This window comes from Sinohyriopsis cumingii, chromosome 12, assembly GCF_028554795.1.
Source record: "Sinohyriopsis cumingii isolate HCF-2022 chromosome 12, ASM2855479v2, whole genome shotgun sequence".
Lineage (NCBI taxonomy): Eukaryota > Metazoa > Mollusca > Bivalvia > Unionida > Unionidae > Sinohyriopsis > Sinohyriopsis cumingii.
The window spans coordinates 65,848,396-65,868,673 of NC_142972.1; the positions used below are offsets into that span (position 1 = coordinate 65,848,396).

General features: G+C 33.1%; 1 protein-coding gene across 1 annotated transcript in view; it reads right to left on the bottom strand.

Moving 5' to 3' along the window:
* Window positions 1–497: 497 nt before the first annotated feature.
* Window positions 498–20,278, bottom strand: part of LOC149786611 (TPR repeat-containing protein DDB_G0287407-like) — a 54,357-nt gene continuing 34,576 nt past the window's right edge. Inside the window, exons 14-19 of the mRNA XM_089977116.1 lie at window positions 19,801–20,004; window positions 13,572–13,784; window positions 7,301–7,492; window positions 6,894–7,042; window positions 5,848–5,920; window positions 498–2,573 (exon numbers count right to left, since the gene is read on the bottom strand). Coding sequence (XP_089833242.1) covers window positions 2,229–2,573; window positions 5,848–5,920; window positions 6,894–7,042; window positions 7,301–7,492; window positions 13,572–13,784; window positions 19,801–20,004 — 1,176 coding nt within the window. The 3' untranslated portion in view covers window positions 498–2,228. The remainder of the gene's footprint in view (window positions 2,574–5,847; window positions 5,921–6,893; window positions 7,043–7,300; window positions 7,493–13,571; window positions 13,785–19,800; window positions 20,005–20,278) is intronic.

A 20,278-nucleotide genomic window follows, 5' to 3' on the forward strand; every position in this document is an offset into this window, starting at 1 on the left:
GACAGATTTAGACGCACTATGCCACCACTTTTCATTTCTTTGTCCACTACTAACTCAAAGAAAGAAATATATCCAACATATTTCCTCTTCTTTCTTTGACTGAGAGTATCACACATTTAGGGATTTGGCAAATATATTGTGTGGTACAATTCTAGATATGACATGACATTCTAGCTGTAGTAAAGAACAATGCTCATATCAAATACAATTCAGCATACTTCAACTGTAATTTTGTTTAATCTTCCTAAACAATAAAATAGAAAAGTCATGAAGAAAGAAATAATGAAAGACTAAGAATGTTAATTAGGAAAATGTTTTAAAATGATATTACTGTTAGGACATCTGTGCAATTTAAATGATTTGATTGACTCTTTTTAACAACACTTTTGATACAATGGCTACATCATGCAAAGGAAATGGGAGCAAAGGACATGGCCTGTTTAATTTAGAAAAGGATCACCATGACAAGCTACATAATAAGTATATGCAAGACAAAATGTGTGCAATACATTTTATTAAATATAAAATACATAAAGAAAAAGAATTGAATCAGTGTAGATCAATATGAGTAAAGAACCTGTATAAACATATTTTCACGGATGAAAATGACATGATGTTTCCAAATAAGTTTAAAACAGGATATTATTTTTAAAAAATGTAAATATAACAAAACAATGTTTTTAACCTTAAAATGCCATATTATCTTCATAAATACAGAAATAATTTGATCAGAACAATTTCAGATGCTAAAAAAATTCAACCAAAGCAGTAAAATGACCCCAGTAAATGCAGAAAAACAACGATCTGACTTAAGTCTAAATGGCAAATGAAGTAAAAAAATCTTCACATTAGACATTCAATTACTAGTAAATATATAGAATAAGATACATAACAGTAAAGCAAACAGTACATAAAAAATAATGTTTTATGTTGATGGATAACAATGTATATGTGCTATGTGAATAATAACTACAAACTGAAAGTTTGGTTTCCTTCTGGTGGTTTACGATACAACAACACAAACAGGTTAGTTTGTAATGTCAAAGCAAATGGAGTAAAGTCTTTTCCCTCAGTAACAAATGCCAGATGATTCAAACCTGCACCCTTATGGATGCAAGATAACCATGCTAACTCCTGAGTCACTGTTATTCCTAGATGGTGAGAGGGTGAGTACTGTTTCTAAATTTGGAATTTAATTCAAATTTTACATTTATGCTTTTATAAAACTAAGCTGAAAACAGAAGGTCCATTGAGTTTAAGCATTAAAAAATATAATTAGCTACTGGTTTAAGAATTTCAGAATGAATAATTCTCAATCATATTTAACATTCTATCTTTTTACATTCATAAAGAAAGAACTTAAAATAAAACATTTGTATGGTAACTTTAAATTATCTTGTAAATTATCTGTATACATTATGAATATTTATTGTACAATATTATATTAAATGTCTATATCAATTTCAAATAACAAAAATGATGAAGAAAAGCATATTTTGGGCAGATACATGCTAGAACTAATTCTGGAAGTGACATAATAAACAAGTCAACAACTGTCTAACCTGAAGCAACAACAACAACAAAACATGAAGCTAATAATCACACTTATTCAGCAACAAATATGACCAATGTGTTATCCTAAAAGATGAAAATTACCTATACAAATAAAATATTTGCAAAGGCTTGCAAAAAACACAGTTAAAGACCCCAAAATGTTTCATCATTTTAAAACAATTTTCTGGAATAAAAAAATATTTTGACCTAATTACTGATCTAGTCCAGAGGTCATCAAAACTTCTACAAATATATCTTATAAGATAAACAATATATTGACATTACAAAATAGAAATGCTATTTAAATGCAAACTGTTATTTAATTTTTTCTATAACTTCTAAAAATCTTGTTTTTATTTAAAAAAAAATTAAACCAAATAGTAATATTTTCAATTATTTTTCTTTCCAGTTTGTGAGAACTCCATTTGCTTTCAACCTTACTTCATGTGCAGATAGATATACATTTTACCATGTATAATTTCAATCTTCCATTCCCCATGTAACTTTCAAACTTGCCATTTGTGGCAAAACCATTCTTTACATCAAGAAGGCTATGTAATAAAATTGTACAGTATCTATTTTTATTGCAACAGTATGAAAAAGTTTAACATGATACTAAAGTATTCAATATTCCTTTGTGTCATATGTTTTATCATAATTAATCTAATATGGCTTCAAGATAAAACCAAGTCTGCACATTGCTTGCCAAAGTTTCCAAATCCACACAGATGGCAGAGTTTGGCCTGTTTGCCCCCAATGTCAGATCTTTTTCTGTCTACCACGTTACCACATAAAAAGCAACGGCTCATAACTGTTTGGCCAGCAGAATGAGACATACAAAGATATGCATCAACTGGTGGTAATCCCTGAGTATTACAACCACAAACCACACAACTGTGTTCATTGGAATAGTAACTGTCTGGGAAAAAGTTGGCCCTCTTCATCAAGCAAAATCTGCAGATCATGACAGGAGCTGTCATTGGAATCACAGGATCTGCCAGATGACGACATCGACATGCCTGTGTTATAAACAGACCAAATTAATTAATGTGATTTAAAGCCACCATTATTAATGTATATGCAGTCAAGTACTACCAATTAAAAAAGTTTTAAATAACAGCATTTTATGTGATCTCACAAAAATATTGCAATGACTGTCTGATTAAGCTGATTGCCACTCACCATGAATTAAAGACCCAACAAAAAATAATTCTTCTTTTCAAACAATACAACTCCCTCCATGCTAATTCTTCCATGAAAAAAACCCCACTTCTTTCCCATTACCAAACAGTAATTCTTCTGTGGAACAATTGGACTCTTTTGCCATTTCCAAACAATAATTATTCTGTGTAAACAATATGACCACTTCCCCATTGCCAAACAATAATTCTTCTGTGGAAACAACAGGACTCATACCCCATTACTAAACAATAATTCATCTATGAAAACAATTAGACTCATTCCTCATTACCAAACAATAATTCTTCTGTGGAAACAATAGGACTCCTTCCACATCAACAATTAATAATTCTTATGTGATAACAATAGAAATCCTTCACAATTAAAAGCAATAATTCTTCTCTGGAAATAACAGAACTCCTTCCCCATTACCAAACAATAATTTTTCTGTAGAAAAAAAGGAGTCCTTCCCCATTTGATCAGTTTAGGTACCATCAAAAATATCATTCTTTTGCAAATCCATGAACATTTACAGACATCAAAATAAATTCAATGTTAAATGGACAAGTTGCGAGGTAGAAATGTCAATCCCTCATGGAAAAAGTGAAAATTTGGCAGAGCCAGAATGCCAATAACTCATGAAAAGAAAGACCACTCCTTCTGCCAACGAAAAAGGTCTCTCAAGACAGGTGGTCTCTCATAGCAGGTTTGTATAAAAATACCAGCTTGAATATCAGCATAATTTAAAGGAAAATAACTGAAATCACTTTACTTGTATTCTATTTTTATTGATGGTAGTTGCTAATATATTGGTAGCATTTGTCTGAAAACAAAATTATATATAAATACAAATATATTTTGATCATTAGGCATGAATTACACATATATTTAAAGATCACATGCACATGTACTGTATTAGCATATTAGAAATGGTTTCTAATTAACTCCTAATCCTTTATAACACCCTGAATATGTTTTACTGGTGTTTAAACTGCTATTTTTTCAATGGTCTCCTCTTTTTCACTTCTTTCAATTACAATAGTTATTTTCTCCTGTGTTAAAATTTGTCTCTCTTAGTTTGAGGTTTTGCCATTGTTATTGAGGTCCTAGGTATTAACATTTTTAGTGCTTAGTTGTAATATCAACTGTAATGACAGTTAGACCAGCGTTTGGGAAAGTATGAAAAATCTAAACATGTACATTGCATATCTACCAATGAATGAAATAAAAAGAAATAAATTGTCTCATCCAGAAAGAGTATAATTTGTTCAGAGACAAAAGTCAGTGGCCTAATTCACATGTGAAATAATGGGATTAACTATCTAAACAAAGTGTGTAACACAGTCACACCAACTTGAAAAGACAGTTGCTTGGTGTGTGGAATGTAATCACTTTTACATCAGAAAAAGGCAACAAACAACACATGCCTTTAACACTATCTATCAAATCTAGGAAATAGACTCCCAGGCAATATGGATTAACTTATAAGACAATGTACATAACCACTGCCTGGACTTCAGCACTAACTGTATGGCATTTTTGTGATATAGTCTTGTTTCTAGTCAATAACGTATGGCACTTGATTGATTTGCCAAATTAACAAACCAGTAGCTAGACTCCATTTTTGTGGTGGGGGGGTATGTTTGTTTATATTTGATCAGAACAGTCTTTAATATTCAAGTAGTTGTTGTTACAATGATTACATAAAGGTCAGTGGCGTCTGTCTCTGTTCTCATCACATGGTAGTTCATAGTCCCCTGTCTTACTTATACATATGGGTGGTTAAAATACAGAGGGCTAAGAACCAGGCTAAGTACTTGAATAATCTGCATTTACTTTAGTCTGGTTTACAATATATGATACTACATGCATGACCTATAAAATTTCAGAAATCGTAGCCAGGTAAAAAAAATTAGAACAGTATATGTGGTCATCGTTAAAAGGATTAAATAAAGGTCAGTGGTTTTTATCCCTTTTTTTGCAATCATTCATTGCAGTAACAAAATGTATATTTTTACGAGACAATGTGGCTTGCTCGTCACATTCAGCAGGCAGTCACTCACGACAGTACGCTTATATAATAAAATCAATCCTCATAGCAGAGCTTGCTCATAAATGGTTTTACTTCATGTATGAAAAAAAGAGAACTCTAATATTTTTGGGACAATCTTCTAGCCTGTGCAATGAGACCATCTGTCATTTGCCATGTGTCCCAAGGTTGTCAGAAGATCTTCTATCAGTGATATTTGCTCCACAATGCTAACTGTTCAATGCACAAAGAAATATCCCAGGAAATATTTAAATGCCTACTCATTTGAAACCAACAACTGATTGACAGTGATATTACAGCCCATGCTTGCAAACATACACTAATTCATGCAAACAAAAGCAGAGGATGCTGGTCGGACGAAATTAATAAAACTGGATGTGGATCAAATTCAACTTATTTAACCACTAAATGTATTGTGCTTGTTTTATCTCTTATTCAAGATAATTTCTTTGACTGTAAATAAAGATGAAACAGACAAATATGTAATGTAATCATGAACACCCAATGTTAGGAAAATATTCTGAAATTCAAAATGCATGATTAAGTTCTAATATTTTTTGCTTCTCACACTTTATAGTGTGTTGTTGTCACATAAACATGCATGATCTTTGGATTATCCAGCAGTTAAGATTTTCAAGTGCATTCATTGGCTAACATATGATGACTTTTAGGTCAGATTTATTAATACAAATTTCTGCAAATTATTTACAAGAAATCTAAGCCTGAGATCTTTCATTTTTATTAATAAACATTTGAGATTTTATACGTGCCAACATATTTTATGTTCATGCGTTCAGGAAAATAGTATTTCTTTTTAAAGCCTGACAGGAGCTTAATATTAAAAATAGTCTAATTGTTTGATGAAATACAAATTGTGGTTTAAACTGTATGTGTATTTATCCTCTGTACATTAAATGAAATCTCTGCATAATTTATTGGAAAGTCTAATTCTACGGATGTTTTCATTAGAATGGTATACATATTTCTGAAAATAATACTTACAAATGTTTTTTTCTTCTACAATAAGAAGCATATCATTCTAATTGAATACTGAGTTAACCTACCCTGAAATATTCACTCCTTCGAAAGGAAGGGATATGCTTGGCTTCTGGTGCCTCTCTCAGAAAATTGCACAATCTGTAAGTAAAATGAAATGACAGTCAATCTTCTTTTAAAATCTTCAGTGTCTCTCTAATATTAACTGCTACACTTTTTGATGATGGAGTTCAGCCCCTTGGTTAGCATTAAAACCAAGAGTTGTAACCTCATTAAGAAACTGGGATGCGGACACAAGCATAGCATAGTAATAACAATAAGTAATAATATGGCAGTTATGATTGTCTCAAATTGACAGCAATCTAATCTTTCAGTTTATTATAGCAAAATACAACTGCCCCCCCCCCTTCTAAGAACATACAATGTGAGTGACTAATTTGAGAGATTGACTCTCTCATGATGGAGATACACGAGTAAAACAAAAATATATGAAACGCTCTGGTTTAGAATAAATTTGGCTCCTCTAAGAGGCTTGCATCTCTTGGCATAAATGTTATAAACAAGAGAGGTAAAATCTCCGTCAAAACTGAAAGCAATAAAGAGGTCAGTGCAAAAGCAGATTCAACAATCAGCTCTATATTACAGCAAGGGTAATATAAACTGTATCATTTTCAAGCCATTTTACATTTAGATCCATTGGTTCTACAGCACTCTGATGGAAAGTGGCATAGTATTTCAGGAATATAAATTTACAATTACTGACTGAAGTGCTGGTATAAATTTGATTTAAAAATAATATTCTGATTTATTTATCAAAGCTAAGGCATTTGGTCTATTGTAAATTTTAGACTGTCAAAAGTGTGATTTAGGCAAGTTTATCGTCTAACTCCAAAAGGAAAAAAAAACTCTAAAAGAATTTTAGTTTTCTGCTCCACAGGTTTTTGAATATCTATGTTGATAAGCACTGCAAGCTTATGATGGGTGTGATGACTGACAGATAAACACACACACACACACACACACACACACACACACACACACACAAACACACATAAGCCATGGGTAAAATGCTGCACAAAAGCTGTGCTGCATAAAGATACAATAAGAAAACTACCGTCTTGTTAGTCCTGCTTGCATCAGATAATATGGTAGCACCTCTATTCTTGCACTCGTGTTTTCTGACCACATTTCATAGTAATCAGCAAGAATGGTACAACAATCAATAATGTCTGTCTGTTCATCCAGGAGTGTTTTAGTTACAGCCTGAAACAATACAGGACCAATGTGAAAGAGTATGCTGTCACATGACATAACAAATATATGATATTACTGTAATTCACGTTATATTTTGATTATGTTCACAACTGTAATATTGCATCATAACCTAAAATAAATGAAAAACAAAAAATACATAAATCATCAAGATGTGGAACTAAGAATCATTATATACTCCCACAAATAAAATATACATAATATTAGATTTAACAATAAATTGCCAAATGTGAAAACTGGTATGCTTACCATTCTCAATGCATTGTGTACAAATGTGATCTGCTCATTGTATCCAGCCACCCTGATGTAAGGTTTTAAATGTCTGCGTAGAATAGCCCAGTCTAGTGGGGCTGCCATTGTTCTCTCCTCAACATTTCCCAGCATCCTTTGCAGATCAAGGGAAGTAAGTACACCACTGGCAGATGCAATCAATCTAACAGCCTGTGTGTGTAACAAGAAATGTTTTTGGCAAATATATATATTTTTTTATATTTTCGTTTAATGGAGCTATAATTTGAAAACTTGCAGACAATTGTCTGTGTTTTTGTTTTTGTGGCTAACATTGCATATTTCATGATGCAGTAACTGATGATAGAAAACAAAGCTGTTGCATATTTTTTCACTTATCTCTAGCTTCTACCATAGCCCTGCCGTTAGACTGTAACCAATTACAGAAAAGCGTTTACACCAGTATTCAAATTCTCATATCTTTGCATAAATGCTCTTAACCATATAGATGTTGGCAATGCATGGTTTTTTATTTGAATGAACTTGAAAAAACCTGGAAAAGAATATCAACCTTGAACAGAACTGCAGTGATTCACCATCACAAATATCCATGCCTTTTATTGCATATTCCAACACACACACCTATAGGATCATAATGCAAAATCAGTTACATTTACAATGTACCTTCCTGCCATGACTGCATATGTAAATTATAATTGGAAAATATTTGAAAAAGTCCTCTGACCCCTTCCTAGGGACCCAAGTGGAATCAAGTATTACACTCCCCTTGCAGATGGGCAACATAACTGCAAAGTTTTGTGAAATTCCAGGAGTTTAGAGGATGTGGTAATATACAGATGGGTAGATGACAGCGAGAGAAAGAGTATCCCCATATACCCCAGTAAAAGATGATGTTTTAGATTAACCGCCATATCATGCATGTGACAGGAACTTGAGAGTTTAAAGGTACAATGCCTGGCTGTAATTAGTACTATGTTATTCAGGAACAAAGTACACATATCTAATTCTCTATCTGTTGCAACCATAATTTTATTTTTTTTACAATTAGCTTTGAATCTAAAGAAGCTTATGCCATAGTTTACGATGTATACATGTGTTCAATAAATTCCACTTTACATAGGTTGGAGTGATTTTCCTTATCAACTATTTACATCATTTATAGATTGTTTAGCCTTTTAAAGTGCTTTCTTTGATGTCATAAGTATTTCAGTATTTTGATAATTTTGAGTCAGTCTGTATATCTGAGACTGACTTCTTTTTTTATCTAACAAAGCTAATAAAGCGTAAATTATTTTCCATTAAATGTCACCTGGATGTACGCATTTACTTTTGTATTTTATGACACTTAATTTTTATTTAAAACTAAAAAATGAGGCAAATTAAACATAGAAACATTACTTTCTTCATTAAAATGCATGCAGTTTCTTTTACGTATGACATATTTGTAATGTGGGTATAATTTTTAGAAAATCTGGATTTATGACCTCAGTTTCATTTATTTTGATCTAAATATTGTAACGAGTGTAATTACCAATTACATTTTCTATTTTCATCAACAAAAAAACATGTACAAACTTTAAATTCATCCCCCCTTTTAAGAATATTTTAATGTACTTGTAATGTTGTCATTAACTTTTTATTCTTTATTAGACTGAAAGTAAAGATAAAAGAAAGCTTGGTCTCTTGAAATTGAAGGAAAGCCTAAGTCAAGAGTTCTCCTAGTTTTAAAAATTGCAAATCCAGTACTTAGGTACAAAAAAATTTACAAAGATGCCCTTAATTGATCACACAAAAATTTACACAGATGCCCTTAATTGATCACACAAAAATTTACACAGATGCCCTTAATTGATCACACAAAAATTTACACAGATGCCCTTAATTGATCCCCAAGCTTTTGCTGAGAATAATGTGAAACTGTATCCATCCATCAATCTGTTCTTTACCAAATCTCCTCCTAAAACTTTGGTGAAAATTCACAAAACTTGGTAATCATGCTACTCATGCAAGAGGAAGGCCCCTTAGGTCCATAGAAAAGGGATCAAAGGTCAGATGCACAAAAATTTCAATTACAATTCCATTTTCCAATATTTTCGGACTAAACTAGATATTTCTATACCAAGGTGTTGCATTTTTACACAGGTTTAAAAATGCAAAGAAACCATATTAATCAGATTTTTCCCACTGGTAGTCTAAGTTACAAATAAGTTTTGTATATCCTAGTGGATTTTAAAGAACCAGCAATTGTCTTTGATATTTGAATAATGGGGAGTGATTTGTTTTGTGAGTACATAGCTGGACCTTATTTCTGATATACATCCAAAAGAAAATTCCATTGAATGCATGACTATTTCATTTTCTGAACTTCAGAGGTGAATTAAATTTTTAAAAAAATAAGTCAATAATTGTTTTCAATGTTTTAATCTAATAATTAATACATACATTTCATAAACACACTTTCAGAAAATAAAAATGCCTATGGTATGAATTTGTTCCTGTAATTCAATGACAGGCAAGGTTCATTTCCTGCACAAAGAAGTAGTCATATTCATTGACTGTTGTCTGGTTTTCCTATCAGTGTTTATGTCAATGCCAGTCCAAGAAAATAGTTGATCAGCATTCAAAGGTGAAAGTTCAGCATATATGTAGAGGAAGAGAAGAAGATTGTAAAAAGCACATTGTACACCTACCCTGTGTTTAACAGTCCTCTGAGTAGGAACTCATAGGGCATGGTTGACTCTGGAGATAACTGACCTACTGGTCTGAATGACCTGGTCCACTGGTCAAGGTATGGGGTCTTAAACAAAAGTTACTGTGCAGATACCAGTTATTTTCTCATTAGACTTACCATGACCTCTGACATCTAGGTGGGTCTCACTGACTTGGTCCTTTGGTCAAGGAAGGCCATCTTAAACTAAATTTACCATGTAGAAACCAATGATTTTTTCATTAGACTTACCATGACCTCTGACATCGAGGTGGGTATCACTGATTTAGTTCTTTGGTCAAGGAAGGCTGTCTTAAACTAAATTTACTATGTAGAAACCAATGATTTTCTCAATAGACTTACCATGACCTCTGACATTAAAGTGGGTCTCACTGACTTGGTCCTTTGGCCAAGGAAAGCCATCTTAAACTAAATTTACCATGTAGAAACCAATGATTTTGTCATCAGACTTACAATGACCACAACCTCTGAGATCTAGACTCCAGAATCTATAGGTTGATTTATTACTACATATGCAAACCATCCAGAATATAGAATATTATCCAAATCTCATTTTCTTTGAACCACAATGAACTTGACTTCTTACATGTTTACCCCATAACCAATAATCTCTTCCCTATCTTAAATGTAAGTCTTAAACCAAATTAATCATGCAAATTCATAGCATTTCTTTCTGACACAGTGACCATAACCTTTGACCTTTCATCTAAGTACCATTCAGCTTCTTTGTAACTCCAAGTGCAAACAATCCAAATATCTTAGATCAAGTCTGTGATGATGAACTGAAGTTACTGCAATGAAACCATTGTCTTGTTTCAGTCAAACTTTGACTTGTTGCTTTTTGGCTCAAAATTAATGGACTTCTTTTTTATCTAACAGTCTAGTCATCAACGAACGTTGGTGAAGGCACATGGCCAAGAACTGAATTTTTAGTCTAGAAACTATTGTACTTCTTTCAGATAGTGACCTTGACATTTAACCTTCAAAGTAAGAAAAGCAATTGGCCTTTCTTCTTTACCTAAAGAACAAACTATCCACAATGAGTGGTCCAGATAAGTTATATTGAGCGAATGCAATTTTGCACAGAATGTTTTTCTTTTTTTCAGTTATACTGAGCTTGACATTATTACCTTTGACCCAAAATATCATAAACTTATTTCCCAAAGTGGGATATCTGAAATGGAAGCTATCCACAAAGTTTGGTCGAGGTAAATGGTGTAGAACTTATGTTTTTTAAGCAGAAGCTAATGTGTCTTTCAGTCATAATGACCTTGACCTTTGACCCTGAAATCTACCTTAAACAAGTGCACACTAACATCAAAATTTAGTAAAGAAATGTGATGTAGAACTAATGTTGTGTATATACTATTCTGCTTTATTCAGTCAGTAACCTTGACATTTTGACCTTAAAACTAAAAATAAATGGGATTATACCTTACACAAGTGCAACATAGCCATAATAATACTTCTGGTCAGAAGTCTTGGATGTGGAGCTAATGTTCGTGTGCAGAAACCATTTATCTTCTTTTAGTCATGGTGCCCGTGCCTTTTTGACCCCCAAATCAATAGGTTTCTTCCTTACCCCAAATGCAAGCTATCCACAAAGTTTCAAAAAGGTCCATGCAGAAGAACTGAAGTTAATATGCAGAATATGTAAATGAGAGATGAACAGATAGACAATTTGCCATGCTATGGGGCGTACAGAACATTTAACCTTGATTCATATTAAATAGCTCAGACAATCTGATCATGTAAGTACTTGATTTCAATATCATGTTAGTAAGTGACATTTTGCAACTGAGCAATGAAACATTTATAATTAAATAGTTATTAAAAGCAATTATTAACAAGATTTAGTGATGCTGTGCAATGACAGATATTTAATGCAGTTCTAAAGCATACAAAGCAGTAACAATTTCATTATACATGATTCTGCACCAATAAGGAAGAAAAGCAACCAAGTTTTTTATTATTCATTAAAAGCTATTTCTCAATCATTTACATTGCAATAATATACTGTACAGTGTCTATTTACAGAAGATACCATTTTCACAGTTATTAAACTGCCCCAACCACCACCTAAGCCCACCAGTTAAAAATTAAAATTCCCTCCCCTTTAAAAAAAAATGGCAAACCAGCAATTCCCATTCTTTGTGAAATTCCTGGAGAAGACACTGAAGACAAAGCTAGCAACATTTTTTTTAACCTAGACCCTCTTGCACACATTATACTAGATTCAAATATTAAGACCATCTAGGTTATTATTAAGTAAGTGCCCTCCACTCCACTAATGTTTGGCTCAACCATGAATCTATATGTCTCAGATTCCATTTCCTATCACCTCCACCTGAGTGGGTAAAACACACTGCCATCAACTAGTAAATGCTGGACCAACCTATAAGTATAGTAGGAAATGAGGAAGCACAGCTGCAACAAGATATCCAGCCTTGCATCTTTTGCACCAAAACCTGGAACACATAAACAACTGAACAATATGCACCAGCTAAGCTGGTCAGTAAATAATATTACCTACCTAGTAAGTAGTAATTGGCTGCATTACACCTAGATATTGGGTGAAACTTACAAAATTAGTAGCAAAAGAGTCCATTTATGTAATTAACAAAAACTACTGTATCTGATGATTGTGGAGGTTTTATTTTAATACTATTAATAAAATAAAGAGTAGATATTAATAAAGAAGGGCATTATTACAATCAGCATAACAAAAATAACTTTTCTTTGAAATCCTTGATATGAAAAAAATGAATTTTCATTCAAACAATTTGTTTATTGCATGAATCAAATTCATGGCATATGTTACTTTTCTTTGGAGAAAACAGTCTATCATCATTAGTTTGAATAATTTAGGAACACACTTTGCCAATACTTTAGCAAATTTATCAATTTGATGGAGCAATACACACTGCACACAGTTGTGTTGTATCTAGTGAAATCAATACAATTAACCCTTAAAAAATATAATAAACTGGGCAAAGCTCTTCATACTAAGTGCATATTAATGATGTCATAAACAGTGTTCCAACATGTATATGTACATAATAGAAGAGTTATCTTTCTATGTCTACTCTTCACTCTCAAGGATCATTTTGTCATAACATGGTCATGTCCTGATCTAAGACTGTTCAACAAAGAAAGGTGATAACAATACATCTGGCATGCATGGCAACGGTTTCTAAGAATACCATCATATTTTAGGCTGGTTTTAGCAGCCACCTATCTCCCATGAGGCAATCTAGCATCCGAATGTGTTAGCTAAGAACTGGCAACGTTTATGCATGTTTAAACAAAATAATGGTGTATGCTTATTAAGCCATGCTAGGTTATTACATCAGAAATGATACCTTATGTTTCTTTTTTCTTTTTCGTGGGCTGGGCATCACTGAATATTTTCTGGAAGTATCCAACAATGAGGTGAGCCTTGTAGATGTATAATATAAACAACCTTCATTAAAAGAAAGTTGTATACTGATACAGCAATAGTGGATCATGTTAAGAATGGAACACTCAAGTAAATATATTTACCTTCTTCATCAGATTAGTGGTGTCCTCAGTGAGAAGTCTGTCCAGCACAGTTTTCAGTAGATCCTCAACTGAACTAGAAAGGGACTTGACCTTCTTTGTCAGGGACCTGAAGTCTCCATGAATGCGGAGCTCCTCACAAATCACATACAGCCACAATGGTGTGTCTATACAGGGGGACTCCATCAAAATTGAAAAATGGCTCTCATCCAGTCTCTGTGTAGTAGGTAGAAGTATTCATTAATCAATAAATTATTACATTGCTGTAATGGATAATGATGGATAATACTGCAAAATGCTATATCTCACATGCTCTGCCAGTACATGGTTCATAAATGAAACATGGTCTCAGGAACAAGGAAAGAAGGTCACTCTGACCAGTTTTTCTTAACTGTTAATTTTAATATTGCTTTATTAGGTAATGATACAATTACTACGGAATGCTCTGCCAGTACACAATCCATAAACCTTGAATGGTCTTTATTACAAGGAAACTATGTCAGTCTGATTGGCTTTTCTTGACCTAAATTTTAGTCCTCAAAATTAATGCTCTTATCAAATTTCATTACTTTAAAATTACAGTTTCAGCAAAAAGAAACTTTTAATGCAAAGGCCAATTTTTCAATTGATTGTCTGATTGTGGTTTTATGGCACATCAGCACTGTAAAGCTTTTTAGCACCACAGAAAAGGTAATATTATTTACAGCAGATAAAAGGTTCGTTGCCAACAAGTGACAATAAAACCAAATAATAAAAGCAAAATGATGAGATTGTGAGGGTAATATATGAACATTCCAAATCAACAAGGTATGCAAATGGTGTGTATGAATGAATAATTAGATATAAGGTATTTAAGATGAATGACAGTACATACGTTAGGTAAAAAATACTCAAAGAGATGCTATATTGTAGAATAAATGTTTACTTCCTTCAAGAAACTTAAAATGCATGACAGGTTTACTGTATCAGATGGCTCCATCATGTGCTGAACATTGTAGTAAAGACCCTGTGTAGGTTGGAGATCGAAATAATCTATTAGAAATTGCTTTAGAGTAAATGGTTGTTAAAAAAAATGCACTTGTGGGGATCTTCACCCTTTAGTATATAGGAGTGGGTTATGTAAATATGGCTGATTCTAATCGATCCAATGACCACCGTGGCTTTACAGATGATTCTGAAGGAGATGGGGCCATTGGCGAAATACCATATTTGCACTAGGGATGTACTAATCATTGTATCTCAGACAAGATTCGAAAAAGTGTCACATACGTACATTATGAAACCCAAACTAGGGCGAAGTCTTTGGTTATGGGATGTAACACCCACCATTTCTTATCAGTTCTCCAACACTTTATGATTGGGTAGCATATTTGAAGAAGAAAATAAGTATGGTTTCACCACATGGAGATTGTTGTTGACAGCATTATTCTATGATGCCTCACACTTACTTAACAAGAATAATTTGATTCCAGATTTAAAATCAGTGTATGGTATTTAAAAACCAGATGGTTGTAGAGATAGGGCTAATCTGGCAGTGTGCTCTGCATTTCCATTACCTTTTAGTACCGACATGACTGGCCAATCAACAGTACATGATACTGTGAAAGGCACACAACTTCTTTATTGAGGACAATGGTCAATAATGGGTTTTCCGCCTATTCTGAAGTGACTGATAGTGAATTGGAGAAGCTGATATAGTTTAAAATATTTTATATTTCAACATTTTGCAGAGCATACTGATGTGCCATCCAGCAAACTAAGGTTTGAGGTGTGGTTCCCACTAATGAAGGCTGCAGCAACCTTTCCACCATCCTTTGAGCTGTCAGTACAAATTCTTGTGTAACTGTCAAATCTGGAGATTAGTTCATTATAAGAGTTATCAAAAATAGAAGGATTTGTCTCCAACTATTTTTCTTTATCCAGTGTAAAAAGTTCTGAAGAAAAAATAATTGTTTCTTCAATAATATTAACCCGATCATAATACATTCTAGAAACATCCATTTTCTCACAATTTCAGTCCTCCCAAGCTAAAAAACATCATCTCATGTTTTTGCTTGTTTATGCAAGAAATGTGCTAAAATATAATCTGCTGGCCAAAGCAGAAGTCAGGCTAAAGTGGTCTCCCTTTGATGGTGGGATTGGAAGAAAGCTCTGTCAATGGTCAGTTATTTACTGGAGTGGATGTTCATGCTCTTCCAGGGATGTAACTGTAGGACTGCTTGGGAGGACTGCTTGGGAAGATGTGTCAATATTATGATCAGGAAATTATTACCAAAGAAGCATATTTTGCTCCAATTGTTATTTTCTTCTTCAAATATGCTACCCAATCATAAAGTGTTGGAGAACTGATAAGAAATGGTGGGTGTTACATCCCATAACCAAAGACTTCGCCCTAGTTTGGGTTTCATAATGTACGTATGTGACACTTTTTCGAATCTTGTCTGAGATACAATGATTAGTACATCCCTAGTGCAAATATGGTATTTCGCGAAATTTCATGAAATTTCGCTTAAAGTTTTGGTCAAAATATTAGTAAGATCTCACTAAAATAGTTGGTGAGATCTCAAGAAAATATCACTGAAATTTTGGCAATATTTCACTTAAGTTTCACTGATATTTTGGTGAGATTTCACTAAAACTTTGACCAAAACTTTCATTAAAATTTTATTAAATAACCAGTGAATTTTCACTGAAATACCATTGAAATTTGACTGAAATAGTTAAATTTCAGAAGTACCAAATATTATTTTGCTGATATTTCAGTAATTTTCACTGATGTTTCAAATTTTTCACTGACATTTCAAAAGGTTTCAAATGAAATAATGGAAATGAATTATACAAGATTATATTAACCACTGTAATATTTCAATTTAAATTAAACAAAATTATACAGCTATTGTATGACTTACATGAGATATGACAGTTGCACTGTAGACAGATAGACTGGACTTCTGAATGTACAAAGTGTGATGCTCTTGTGATCACTTGAATGAGCCCCTGATCCATAAACAGCCACAACAAATGTTTATCATGATATTACTACACTGATTTTACTCAGAATTCTAACACAACTGGAGTTCCATTCACAAAACTGAAGGATGATTTTAGATGTGGACCATGACAACAACTCCACAAAGACATGATTGGCCATTTTTGATAGACATGTGTATCTCGCAAAATATCATTAGTTCCATAAATCAAACCATGCTGATACTGATGGACGATATGTAGGTCTGATGCCACCTGTTCATTAAAATGTGCCCTTTTCCTGCATGCAAACCTTTCCAGATCCCACAGGCTTACAGTTTAGACACTTAACGGTATTTGGTAACAGACATACCTAGACTGAAATTCATAATGGCCATAGGACAAAGGGTTTTGTTATTCCACACTGGATTACAAGTAATCAAACAGAGGATTTGTCCAGAAATATTATATATTAGGAACCCAGGTTTTTCAACCAACAGTAACTCAACAGCCACAAGAAATACTAGTAGGTGTATATAATATATACCAATGTTTGAAGATGATGGTTTCAGTGAATATTTTCATGTTTAATTTGATGAATAGATAGGATCAGTCCCTAAACCTTCATTTAGTATCAATACAGGTGTCAGGCTGATTTATCAGCTGACAATATCATCACCTCCCCACCAGTGATCTATATGTTGTTCCTCTTTAAATTCTAGAAGGGAATCAGTTTGGAATTATATGTATAGCTTCCAAATCATCCTCGTCCGATTCCTTCTCATTTAACATTTTAGATGTTACTGTGGAGTGGGTAACATTAATTGAAATTATTATGGCAAAAATCTCAAAAGGCTAGTCCTGGAATTCAGTTTTCTTACAAATTGACCAACTAAATTCCCACTGACTTTGCACTGAAGCTATTGTCATTTCCTCACTTTTTTCAAACTGTTATTCAAACTTTTTGTCCCTCTGTCCCTCCCAATAATTCAAGATGCCATGTTTGGCAAGCTTGCTCATTCCCATCAGTTCAATTATGCAAAGATTAATAGGACAAGTACAAACTTTTGACCAATCATAAAGCTCTTTACTGCAATCATATGTCAAATAATATACAGAATAATTTGTATTATAAGGATAATTGCAGAATGGGACTGGACACAAAATTATCTGAAAACTGGTTTGGAGACAAAATATTTAAAAAATGGTCTATATGAAGGAAAATCAGATTCAAGTCTGGAGAAAAGTGGAATTCGGTTTCAAAGTGTGAAATGTTTTTTTTCTGAGGGCAGTTAAATCCCAAAAAGTTAGAAAAAGAAAAGCTAACAAGAAAAATGTGGAAAGAAGGTATTTTTCCCAAAATGAAATTAGAAAGGTAAGTTCAAAATGTACAAGAAACTAAAAATTAATTATATTAAAATAAAATAATGGTTCATTTTTTTCTCAATGAAGTACTTTTTCTCAATGAAAATTTTTCAATCAAATTTCAATCACAAAATCTCAATTATATTTTCAGAACTTTTGGCAAAATCTCAGTGAAATTTCACTGAATTTTGGTGAAATATCATTCTTTTGGCAAAACATGGACATTTCTATGAATTTCACTGCAACTTCACTGATATTTCTGAAATTTCAGTCACATTTTTGGAAGGGACACTGGTTTCATGGTTGTGTTCATGGAAAGTAATGCAATTTTTAAAAACAAATTTTATGCTCCCACAAAGCCAGGAAAAGTAAGTAACCCATGTTATTGGAAAGCTCATGAATAATGTGGTAGGGTAGCCAGTTGTGTCAGTGATATACATCTCCCCAGGTCAAACTGAGCCACCTGAGATGAGAGGTCTTGGAGGTAAAGGCTTTAAAATGTTGTTTCTGACCTCCATCCCACAGCTACAGTGATGTCAGCTGGGAAGTAGTTATGCTCAAATGCTCTGCTTGTGGCATTTGCTCTAAATTCATGAATAAAAATTGTGTCATTTTGTCTTGTGTTAGCTTTTTGCATGCTTAATGAATAACCCACCATATCCAGTAATGACAGTACCTGAGTAGAAATTTAATCCCTTCTTTCTTGGAGTGGTAATAACAAATGAGATCTCTACTTTCTGATTGCTTCAAGGCTGTTCTTACCAATGAGAGCAGGAATCACTATGGAAGAAACCAAACCATCATGATGGTGGAACTACTGATAGTTTGGGTCAACAGAAAAGGCATGCATCTCATTGATTTGTCTGCCTTAGTTGAGGAAGCTGGTCATCTGCTAGGATTTTATAAACTAGCAGCATGATACAATCAGAATGTTAGTCTGTAGGAACTGGCTCCAACTACATAAATAAAACTTATGGCAAGTTAAGTTCTTACATTATACAATATACTTCAATTTGTTTTGCATGTGATAATTGTATATCTTTCTTATGAATTTACTTACCTTGAGTTTACTCATTCAGACAGTAAAGAGACATTTCTGCACCATCATAATTCCTGATTTTGTATTAATGGTTATACAGACCAACAATCTATAGGAAATATTTGATGGACAAAAGTCTAAACAAATTTACATCTATCTTTTGGACTACGGATATATAGATATGCAAAAGAATGTTTAATGGCACAGAAAAAATGCTTTTAATGAAAATGCAAAGATTCATTATTATCCTCTCAGAACATGCCAAGAGTATAATTGGAGACAACATTTATGATTAGGAAGGGGTGGTGGAGTTACTTCCAATAACTGGTTTATTGACTTCTATTGCTCTACCCACTAACTAGTCATGCAGGGTGAGAGGTTTTGTGGATGCATTGGAGAAGATCCAAGAGATAAGAGATTCCCTGATTACATTTTCCAAGCAAATGATAGACAAAACACATAGGCAATCATCTAGAGATGTTCAAGGGGAATAAAAGCGCACATTAAGTGCTTTCAATACGAATACCCAAACAAATAAACTTCTAGGACAGAACAAAATTAATTTTGCTTTCGCTGACAAAGAATCAAAGATTAGCAAAAGCCAAACAGTACCACCAGAATTTGTTTAAAAATGCCAACTTCTAAATTTTGTTCACAATCATTCATATGAATTAATATTTATGTTACTTTGTTCCTAGAAATTAAAAATGAAACATTTAAAAGATACATACATCCAAGTTTTACAATATTTCATTAAAAGTTAACTTGTCATATGGTACCACCCAATACGAGAATAAAGTACATGAACAGAGTAATTCTTGATTATTTTTTTCATGACGTACAACAAAAATTACTTTATACCTTGCTATACATCTTCAGATTTGTCTGAATAAGTTCCAGTGAGGCTGACCTATCCAAGGGCTCCAAACTCATGATGTAATGCTTGTGTTCCTGTATCCTGCAAACAGTGGGTGGGTGGTTGGAAGTGCTGACAATACATCGAATGTTTGGGGGAAACACCGGCGGAAGCCAAGACAAATGAGTGACATATTCGCTTGTTTGCAGCTGAAATCAACATGTCAAACATTTTTAGTATGATAATGGATAAGGTTCTACCAATCCCCATTAACTGTAAGAACAGAATAAAATAATGTTAATACAGAATTGTTGGTGATGGGTAAGATATTACAAAAAATATTAGAAATCAGGAAAACCATAATATCTTTACAGCATTTATATAATGAAAGTGTCAAATACTGAAAATTTGAAAACTGATCCCAGTTCACAAATTCAACAAATATTTCTCCACTTACTATTGTTCTTTTATCTCAAGCAGTAC